Source organism: Chrysochloris asiatica, unplaced genomic scaffold (genome assembly GCF_000296735.1).
Source record: "Chrysochloris asiatica unplaced genomic scaffold, ChrAsi1.0 scaffold00130, whole genome shotgun sequence".
Taxonomy (NCBI): Eukaryota; Metazoa; Chordata; class Mammalia; order Afrosoricida; family Chrysochloridae; genus Chrysochloris; species Chrysochloris asiatica.
Genome location: NW_006408648.1, coordinates 6291957 through 6303402, shown reverse-complemented (window position 1 = coordinate 6303402; position 11446 = coordinate 6291957). Strand labels below are relative to the sequence as shown.

The window sequence follows — 11446 nt, the reverse complement described above, 5'->3', positions numbered from 1 at the left end:
TGTGAGCCTTCCAACCTTCTAAGTATTCCTTTATATGTGGTTCAGAGTTCTGGGACCATCCCCTGAGCCTGCTTGTTCGGGTATTCTGTGTTGTTGTTGGCGGAGCTCTCTGCTATACATCCACCCGATCCGCCATCTTGTTTGTTCTCTTCCGTCACATACTTTTAAACTAAACTCCCTCTTGAAAGCTTATAAGCCAGTCAACTTTGTGCCTTTATCGCCCCCTCATTTTAGGTAGCCAGTGTCTAAGTTGCCTGTCCCTATGTACTCTGTGTACAGACAGAGGGGATAGCCATAATACTTGGTGTGAAGACTCCTTCCCTCTCTGTTGTTATTTAGAGTTACTACCTTCAAGAATATAGGTCAAGTTCATCAAATTGTAGCAATTTATCCTCGTTTCCTTTACCAAAAAAATTTTTTTTTCAAATCTTCCTCTAGTCGAGTTCTGATTATCAAGCCATCGAGACTAGGTCAGATGAGTACTAACTGCAAGTTTGTGCATCTCCCCTCACTTCGTATCAACTGGATGCTTCACTCTCAGCCCTAGCTCTCTGGGGCTATATCCTTGTCCATGGGTTCAAGTGTCTCCAGGTCGCATCACACTTTGGACCAGCCAGCCCTTCCTCTTCTCTCTCTCACCTCCAGGCCAACAGGAGTCTATGGAACATTTAACTTAGCCCATTTCTTCATTGCTGCCTTTCCCCCTCTTCCACTCACAAGTAGACTGATGTGGTCATCAGCAAGCTTACATGCCTGCTCATGTGTTTCTTTTGCGTTTCAGTCTTACAGGGGTGATTTTTTTTTTTTTTTAAAGTTATTTATTGTGAATTGAGTGATAGTTTACATGTCAGAACATCAGTTTTGAACTCAACCAATTATATTTTGTTCTGTTGTAATGATTACAATCCCCTCCATGTGCCATCAGTTAACAGTATTTGCCTCTCTTCCCTTTTTTTTTCTCTGATGTACACAAAAACATGCAGTAATATATAATGATTTAAACAACCAAGGGGAACAACTAAGGGGCACATTCTGCAAACCTGCCTCCTGGTCGCCAGCACATAGCCTTTCTCTTTGAATGAGTCTAGAGTCTTAAGCTGCTCTATCTCTCCATGCCATCACCTCTGCCTCCATTTCTGGTATTGATGCTTCTCTGGATAGGGTCCCACATGCCGCTCATGCTCTTCCTTCTTGATGGTCCTAGGGTCCTCTGTTCCTGGAATGTAAGATTAACTACTCCCTCTTTTTGTTATGTAACTTCTACCTTTACAGTTGTGACTATGATACCAGTTATTCACTATTGAATCAAAATAATCCGATCCCCATCCTCCCCCAACCAGTTTCACCATATCAATCTAGACCAGATGAATACTATTCATTGGGGTTCTACCTTCCCCCTGAACACTCTGAAACTAAACCATCTCTTGAAAACTTGTAAACCAGCCACTTCATGCCTTTATAGTGCCTCCTCACCCCACCCCTCACACACCCGATGGTAGGTAGACAATGTCTAAGTTGCCCATCCCTATCAACCCTGAATACTGAAGAGATAAGGCTTGATGTGAAGACTCCTTCCCTCTCGGTTGGTATTTTGAGGAACTACATCCATAAGTAAAGGTCAAGTTCATCAAATTGTAACACTTTACAGTTGCTTCCTGTATCAAAATTCTTTATCTTCCTCTAGTGGAGTTCTGATCATCAGGTCATCCAAGCTAGGTCAAATGGGTACTATCTGCAAGTTAGGGCATTCTTGCGCACCTTCCCTCACTTCATATCAGCTGGACACTTCACTTTCAGCAATAACCCTCAGTAGCTAGGTCAGTGCCCATGGGCTCAGGAGTTCCCAAGACTCCCCAATCTTTGGGCCAACCAGCCCTTCCTCTTTTCTCTCTCTCATCTCAAGGCCAACAGAGACCTTTGTTTTTAACTTAATCTCTCTCAACATTGGCAATTTCCATTTCTAACATGTTTTCTTAGGTTATTTACTTAGCAAGTGTCCTAGAACATGTTTTCTTCATACTAAAACTTTTAACATCAGTTTGTGTACTACCACCTTTACATTTTCTTACATTACAGTGACAAGGTCAAACATTTGGCAGAAAGCAGAAGCAGAAACATAACGGAGTCAGATCATACCTGGGTCAGCAGTTTTAGTCATGACCAATGTCCCAGTCTTCGATTGCTCTAACACAACACACACACACACACATGCAAGGAGGCTTCACAAAGTTCATGGGAAAATGGAATTAAATGAAATTAAAAGATAATGGAAATTTTCAATGAACTTTTTGAAGCTTCTTCATATATGTAAAATGTAGACAAGATCTTAAGTCTCTTGCATCTCCCACTTTCAACCCCCACTCTACACTGTATTGTAAAAGTCTTCAGCAATAGCATTACGTTGTTGTTAAGTGCTGTCAAGTTGGTTCTGAGTCATAGCTACCCTGTATAAGATTTCTCAGGAGCGGCTGGTGGATTTGAACCTCCAACCTTTCAGTTAGCAGTCCAGGACTTATCCTACAGCACCACACTAGGACTCCAGATGCAGTTGTTGAGCCTAGTAAATTCAGGTGAAGAGAATCAACTGTCATAAACACATTGTAAACCAAAATCACTGTTTATCTCACAGCCATGCCATTACTCTTAGTGCCCTAGGTTTTCTTATTTTTAATGTAGGATTGTAACTTTTTCACAAAATGCTTTTCCTCTCTTATATGCCTGAGATTTAAGAATGTTGTTGTTAAGTGCCATTGAGTCCGTTCCAACTCATAGGGATCTTGTTTCCGAGGAGTGGCTGATTGGTTTAAACTGCCAACTTTGTGGCTCAAACTGACCTTATGGTCCAGCACATTATCCTCAGGACACCTAAGATATCTTAAAAGGATTAGGACGGCCTATCACTTGTGGCAGGGCTCTGGGCTGCTGCTGTTGCTTTTGATCACCATGGAAATCCTTACAGAAAGAAAGTGGTGATTACTAACTACCATCTCACATAGATAAAAGGGAAATGCTGGCTAAAGAGTCATTTCTTTATGTCTGTATTTGAACACAGACAAATGAACCTATTCATAGTCATTTTAAAGTACATTTATCTCTTTTATGTTAGGCAAGTGTCAGTCTTGTCCATGCAATTCATTGTACTACTTCTTCCATCATTTCAACTTCCAGCATTTAGAAGTTATACTGACTTGTTATCAAACAAAGAAAAAGGAAAAAGTAACTTTATGAAGCAGAAAAAGGAATTCATAATCAACACAGCTGGGGCTCCATAATGTTTGGATTTTACACTCTTTAACAGTGGCAAAGGGTGTCATTGTAGCACAATAATTGATATTTACAATAGTTACACCAAAAATGATTTAAAGATATATAATGCATTTTGGAAATTATTTATTGAAAACTATTTTACTACAAGTAATTAGAATTTAATATTCACTAATACAGAACACTTAATGGATTGATCATTTCTAATGAACGATTAGTTTCATACAAGTGTTGACATAGTGCTTTTATGTTCTCTTGACAGATACTTTGTAATTCTTATGATCAGACTTCATATTTTTCACTTTAAGACAGTGTGAACTTTTTCTTATAGGGTTTCTCTGCTGGGCTGTTTGCGTTCTACCATGATAAAGATGGGAATCCTCTAACTTCAAGATTTGCAGATGGTCTCCCACCTTTTAATCATAGGTATTTGTTAATTGTTTCTTTTTTTCTTTGCTTTGATTAGGAGGATGCTAGGACTAGAATATAAGAATCAGAGCATGTTATATTCCTTATAAAACAGTGGCTTTGTGGCTAACCTAAGGAAATTACAGGTATTGAAGCAGAGTAGCAAAATAATAGGTTGAACCTTCATCCTTTCATTTTATGGATAAATAAATTGGGATGAAGAAACTTAATGAATTATTCAAAAAGCCAGGATTTTTCTTGTCAGGCAGGACTCTTTTCTTCCACATTGTAACTTGTATCACCTTACAATATAGTTAGACTGTGAACTGGATAATTCCAGTTTACTAGTAATTATTGCCTAGATACAGCAATATTTAACATATTAGCTGCTATTTAAAATAGCATATTATCAGTATCTCAGTGTCTAAAATAAGCAATACAAAAAAATTAGCAAGAATTTTTTTATAGACTGTCAATCATAGAACGGTAACACTTTACCTGTATTTATATAAAAGATGAATCTCAAAATTAAAAGCACCTGTCCATAAAAAGACTTGTAAAAAGAATGTTCATGGCAGTTTTGTTACTAATGGCCAAAAAAAATGGAACCCATTCAAAGATTCATCCACAGTAGAATGGGTAAATAAAATACCGGCATGTTCATACAAAGTGAAACTACACTCTAGTGTTATATGCAACACCATGGGGGGCTCTCACAGTTAGAATGTTAAGCAAAAGGAGTCAGATGCCCCATTGATACGGTGTTTCAAAACAGACAACAATAGAAGCCGGAACAGTGGTTTTACTTCACGGGTTAGGTGAGGTTGGGTACAAATTTGGAAGGGACGTGAGTAAACCTTTGGGGTATTAACTTTTATATCATGATCAAGATGATGGTATGAGTGTACTATAAACATTTAGTCAGTACTTATACTTAAGATTTGTTCATTTTATGTGTATTTAACTTCAGTTGAAAATGATCTCTCTTAAAGTAGTTAGACATTAAGTACTGAAACATCTAATACTTTATTCTAACAATGTTTTGTGGCACATATGTAAAGAAACAAAATTCTAAGTAGGTTGTATTTGTTTGTTTGGTGGTATGGGAGAAGCTTGAATCTTTCCTAAGCATTGTGATCTTTATGGAAAATGTATAATGATGAAATAGGCATTGTCCTACCCAATGAAGTAGGTAACAAAGAAAGTGATACACAAACTTATAACTTGCAGTAGTTTCTTACATTGAAATTTTCCTCAAAGGCCTGAAATCTTCCAATATTAATGGAGATACTGGAGTAATAGGAAATTCAGTTGTTAAACATATTTATTGTTGTTGTTAAGTGCTGTTGACTCAGTTCCTATTGAAAACACTGTATGGTTTCTGAGGAGCAGCTGGTTCACCGTCTCTGGTTCACTGAGGAACCACCATCAACTTTGTGTTTCAAGTTGACCTTGCAGTCTAGTGCTTATCCCACAGTGCCACACCATATATATAGCAAGTTAGATTTGATCCAAGCCTATCTGGAGAAAGAAAAAAAAAAAAAGAGCTAAAATGAATAGAGAGAAACTGTTAAATGATGGTACATGGAGGGAGTTATAATCATTGTAATGAAACCAAGTATATGAATTGTTGAATGTAAAACTGATGATCTGCCCTGTAAATTTTCATTCAATTCACAATAAAAACTTTTTAATGAAACAACAACAACAACAACAACAAAAAAGCCTATTCACTGGAGACTCTACCTTCCCCCGCACACTCTTAACCTAAACTACCTCTTGAAAATTCATAAAATGTGCCTTTATAATATCCCCACCCCCCACTTTAGGTAGTCAGTGTTGAAGTTGCCCATCCCTATCAACCCTGTATACAGAGGGGATGGGAATGATCCTTGCTGTGAAGATTCCTTCCCTCTTGTTTGATATTTTAAGCTACTATAGCCATAAATATAGGTCAACTTCATCAAATTGTAGTGATTTATACTTGTTTGATTTATATAAAAAAATAATTTCTTTTTAATCTTCTTCTAGTTGAGTTCTTACCATCCAGTCATTGAAGCTAGGTCAAATGGGAACTATTGCAAGTTTGGGCATTCTTGTGCATCTCCCGTCACTTCATATCAGTTGGATGCTTCACTTTCAGCTATAGCCCAAAGGTTTTCTTAATAAAACAAATAATCTGTAATGGTTACCAAGGGTGGGAGGAAAGAAAAAATTATTCATGGGCTCTAGAGGGTAGACACATGTTAACGTGGGTGACGGGGCAGACAATATATAACAAGAGGAAGATTAGCAGAAAAACGATAAAAGTGATGAAAGACACAGGGAGGAATACTATAGTTAAAGTGAATAGAGGTAAATACTGTTAACTGTTGGTACATGGAGGGGATTGCATATCATTGTAGTGAAGCTAAGTTTATGATTTGTTGAATGTAAAACTGATGATCTGGTCTATAAATCTTCACTCAATTTACAATAATGAGTAAAAACAAAGAATAAACTGTACTGAAGGAAGAAGTCCAAGCTGCACTGAAGGCATTGGCAAAAAAACAAAGCTCCAGGAATTGATGTAATACAAATTGAACTATTTAAACAAACTGATGCATCACTGAACACATTCATATGCCTGCCAAGAAATTTGGAAGATAGCTCTCTGGCAAACTGATAAAAAGAAATCCCTATTTGTGCCCATTTCAAAGAAAAGTGACCTGATAGAATGCAGAAATTATCAAGTAATGTTAATAATATCACATGCAAATAAAATTTTGCTGCAGTACATTAATGGTGAGCTGCTAGAAATTCAAACTGGATTCAGACAAGGACATGAAATGAGGGATATCAGTGTTATGTTAGATGGATCTTGACTGAAAGCAGAGAATACCAGAAAGATGTTTACTTGTGCTTTATTAGCTATGCAAAGGCTTTTGACTCTTAGGACAAACTGTGAATAGCATTGCAATGGATGGGTATTCCAGAACACTTAATGGTGCTCATGAGAAACCTATACATACCAAGAGTCATTTAAACAGAAGAGGAGGATACCTTATGGTTTAAAATCAGGAAAGTTGTGCGCCACGGTTGGTATCCTTTCACCACTTAATCTGTATTCAGAGCAAATAATCCGAGAAGCTGGATTATATGAAGAAGAACATGGCATCAGGAATGGAGGAAGACTCATTAATAACCTGCAATATACAGGTGATACAACCTTGCTTGCTGTAAGCCAAGAGAACTTAAAATACTTACTGATAAAGATCAAAGACCACAGCCTTTAGTATGGATTGCATCTCAATGTGAAGAAAACAGAAATCCCCACAACTGGACAAATAAATAACATGATAAATGAAGAAAAGATTAAAGTTGTCAAAAGACTTCATTTTACTTGGATCCATAATCAACACACAACGAAATCAAACAATGTATTGCATTAGGCAAAACTGCTGTACAAGACCTCTTTAAAAAGTGTTCAGGAGCAAAGCTAGCAGTTTGAGGACTAAATTGCTCCTGACCCAAGCTATGGTAGTTTCATTGTCTTATATGCATGTGAAAGTTGGACGATGAATAAGCAATACCGTAGAAGAATTGATGCATCATAAATATGGTGTTGGAGAAGGATATTAAAAGTACCATTAAAAGTACAGGTCTGTGTTGGAAGTACAGCCAGACTGCTCTTTGAAAAGACTTTATCTCTCATATTTCCAACGTGTTATCAGGAGGGATTAGTTCCTAGATAAGGACATCATGCTTGGTAGGGTAGAGGGTCAGCAAAAAAGAGACGACCCCTCAAAGAGATAGACTGACACAGTGTCAGAAGCCATGGGCTTAAATGTAACAGTGATTTTGAGGCTGGCGCAGGAACAGTCATTGTTTAATTCTTTCGTACATAGGGCCACCATGAGTTGGAACCAACCCAAAGGTACCTAACAATAACAGTGGCTGTCAAGTCAACCTCAACTAAGGGCAACCCCATGTTTTTCAGAACAGAGCTATGCTCTATAGGGTTTTCAATTTCAGAAGTAGCTCACCAAACCTTTCTTCTGAATTGGACTCAAACTATCAACTTTTAAGTTAGCAGCTAAGTAAGTTAACCATTTGCAGCACACAGACTCCGTAATGGGAAGATTGTTAAAGTGCTGTCAAGTCGATTCTGACTCACAGTGATCCTGTGTAGGGTTTCTGTAAAGCAGCTGGTGTGTTTGAACAACCAGCCTTGCAGTTAGCAGTCCAGTGCTTGTCATACAACACCACAACAGGATTCTATACATAATATATGTTGTTGCTAAGTGCCATCAAGTCAGTTCTGACTCAGCGATCCTGTATAGGAGCAGCTGGTGGGTTTGAGCCACCAGTCTTGCAGTTGGCAGTCCATTGTTCATCCTCACCAGAAGTCCATATATTCTGCAGTAGTGCTTTCATTTTTGTAGGATAGATTCACCAGTGTAGGATTTTGGGGTTAAAATTTACATACATTATAAAATTAAATGAAAAATTTAATAGAAACTGCCATATTACATTTTTCAGAAGGTTTGCAGCAGTGATATTATTCACCACCTTACTAAGTACTTTAGGAGCTCTGGTAGCGTAGTGGTTTCGAATCAGGCTGTGAACCGCGAGGTCAGCAGTTCGAAACTGCCAGCTGCTCTGTGGAAGAAAGAGGAGGCTTTCTGCTCCCGTAAAGGTTTACAGCCTTGGAAACCCTGTACAGGGTCGCTGTGAGTTGGAACCGACTCCACGGCACACAGCCACCCCCCACTAAGTACTTTGTTGTTGTTAAGTATGTGTCTAGTGGGTTCCAACTCATAGTGACCTTGTCTGTATAGGGTTTCCAAGGCTTTAAATCTTCAAGGGAGCAGAAAGTCTCATTTTTTTACTGCAGAGCTGCTGGTGGGCTCCAGCCACAGACCTTATGGTTTGAGTCCGGTGCTTATCGTATGGAGCCACCAAGCTCCCTTGCAAGTGCTAGATATTGTAAACAAATTTTTACCAACCTAATGGATGAAAGATAGTATCTCATTGCTGCAATTTGCATTTTATGACTACTAGTGATGTTTTTAGTCACTTGCATTAATTTTCAGAATTCTAAAAAAGGTTAATTCTGGTTATTTTTACTGATTTTCTCCTTGCTTTCATGGAGGAGAGAATTCTCAGAGGTCTTTACCATTTAGCTGACTTCTTTCAAGATTTTATTTTTTTATATGGGGTGAAATAGAGGTTCAGCTTTTTTCCCCTAGGTGGATAATGAATTTCACAACACAGTTATTCAATAAGTTATCCTTTCCAACTAAATTGAAATATCATATTTTTTGTATATTATTTATTCTTATGCTCATATTTGCGTCTTTCTCTTGCTTATTATTTTTTAAAAATTTATTTTGTTATTGAGAATATACACAGCAAAACATACACCGATTCAGCAGTGTCTACATGTACTATTCAGTGACCTGATGACATTCTTCAGGTTGGGCAACCATTCTTCTCTGAGCTGTTCTTCCCCATTAACATAAACTCATTGCCCCCTAAGCTTCCTATTTAGTCTTTTGAATTACTGTTTTCAATTTGATCCCATATAAGTAGTTCTTAAAAGAACCTAATGCTCAAGATAGATATTCTTTACTAGTTTAACTTAAGTGTGATTTGCTGTTAAGAAGTGTTTAAGGTGGATATATTTGATTTAAAGATTAAATCAAGATAACAGTTGCAGGGGTTCATTCAGCTGCATGGCTCCAGAGAGTTTGGCATCCATGAGACACTGAAATTCTATTCTGCATTTTCCCCCTTTCTGATCAGGATTCTTCTATAGAATAATTCAGAAATGGTAGCTGGGCACCATCCAGTTTTTCATGGCAAAGGAGGCAGTTGTTCATTGAGGCCAATCACCACACATTCTGGACTTGTTTTTCTTTACCCAGTAACATTTGCCAAAAAGAATTGTCAATTTAGTCAAGTAATAACTGTGTTAACTAGAACAAGTGGATCTATTAGCTTCTGTTCCTCCCCTGCAAAATAGTGATGGTAATCCTATAGGATTGTTAAAAAGATTAAATTAGAAAATGCATGTCAAGTACTTTGCGTAGTAAGTTTTAAAATATTTTAACTCTCGTAATTCATGTTAATGGACACATTTACATTTAAAGTGGTTGTGAATTTGCAAAAATGATCGTCTTTCCATTCTGTAATTATAGTCTTGGATTATATCAATGGAGTGATAAAGTAGTTCGAAAAGTGGAGAGATTATGGGATGTTCGGGATAATAAGAGAGTTCATCACACTGTGTATCTACTAGTAACACCTCGTGTGGTTGTAAGTATTCCTGAAGATTTCCCCGTCTGCTCTTTTCCTTCATTATGACCTTTTCTTTGATAATCATTCTTTGTTAGAAATTTATGACTAAATGTCAGAATCTTATGATAGGAAAAATAATATAAAGCCAGTACAGTAAAGGTCTACAGGCCAAGAGAAACTGAGGAAATGAATTGGCAGTGATCTCATGGCCCCAGTCCTGCCTACTGCTGTGGCCAGTGCATCTAGAATCATTGGTACTATGTGCATTATTGCTGGCTGTTTCATTTGAGGTTCCTTTCACCCCCAGTTTATTGACTGAAACCTATTCTTTCTCACAGCTCTCTATCTTGTGAAGTTTTGGACTGCTCTTAGGCTATGTGCAGTCCCTGGAAGTCTTTTAATGAAGGACACATTAAATCAATTATGCAGAATTATAGTCTACTGACTTTTTTTCTCCTACAAAAGCAGAAGTTGATCTGCTTTACAGTTACTGTTAACACAAGATTTTCAAGTAGTAATTGCACTAGTCTAACATCTTTGAAATACATGTGACTTAGAGTAAAAGTCTTCAAACAGAGGGTAAAATATTAAAAGAAACAGTAGTTTCTGTCAAAGAAAATGACTACATCAAAATATTTTCTTATATTAAAAGGTTACTTTTTAAAAGGAGTTTTCTCTTACCAAAGTAATTTTTAATATCTATTATGTACAGTGTAAAAAAAGGTTTTGCCTGTATCTTGTACTTTTTTGGGGGGTCATATTTGTTTTTTGATTCTTAGGATGAAGCACGAAAACATTTTAACTGTCCAGTTCTAGAAGGAATGGAACTTGAAAATCAAGGTGGTATGGGCACTGAGCTCAACCACTGGGAAAAGCGGTTATTAGAGGTCAGTTTATTTTAAAATGTCACTAAACATATTTTCTTTAAAAAAAAGTAATTCATATTTATTTTAAAAGTTATTTAAATATAGGTATGCAATGTCCATTTGTTCAATGTCCAGCTGCATGTATGTCCCGGGCCTGCTTGATGACTCTCTTACACACTTCTCTTCTGTATGTAATGTAGTTTGCATAATGTCCAAATCACATGACATCCTATTTCATAGAACATATTGTGGATGTTAAGTGATGCATACTTGTAGTACCATAGGTTATAAAATAAAAGGTTTAAATATGCTTTTCCGCCTTTAGTTCTCAAGGAATAATCACTAAAGTTTTTTTGTAAATCCTTTCAGATATGTGTGTGTATGTGTTCTTTTAAACCACACAAATAGGTACATTTATGCAACTTTTGTCACTTAATGACATCTTTCTAAGACATTGCACGTGCTTCTGCTATTATGAAATTTATGCTTTCTTGAAAAATTCATTCTTTAGAATTAGACCATAGAAATATTCAAGTATATGGGGGAAAAGTAACCAGAGTAATACCAGAACAGCAACTCATAACAACAATACTTGTTGTTGTTAGGTGCCATTCAGTCGGTACCTA

General features: G+C 37.1%; 1 protein-coding gene across 2 annotated transcripts in view; it reads left to right on the top strand.

Moving 5' to 3' along the window:
- Positions 1 to 11446, top strand: part of LMLN (leishmanolysin-like (metallopeptidase M8 family)) — a 166133-nt gene that overhangs the window by 68834 nt on the left and 85853 nt on the right. For both annotated transcript variants that reach the window (XM_006869376.1, XM_006869377.1), the window contains exons 8-10: positions 3596 to 3690; positions 9855 to 9972; positions 10734 to 10841. In XM_006869376.1, coding sequence (XP_006869438.1) covers positions 3596 to 3690; positions 9855 to 9972; positions 10734 to 10841 — 321 coding nt within the window. The remainder of the gene's footprint in view (positions 1 to 3595; positions 3691 to 9854; positions 9973 to 10733; positions 10842 to 11446) is intronic.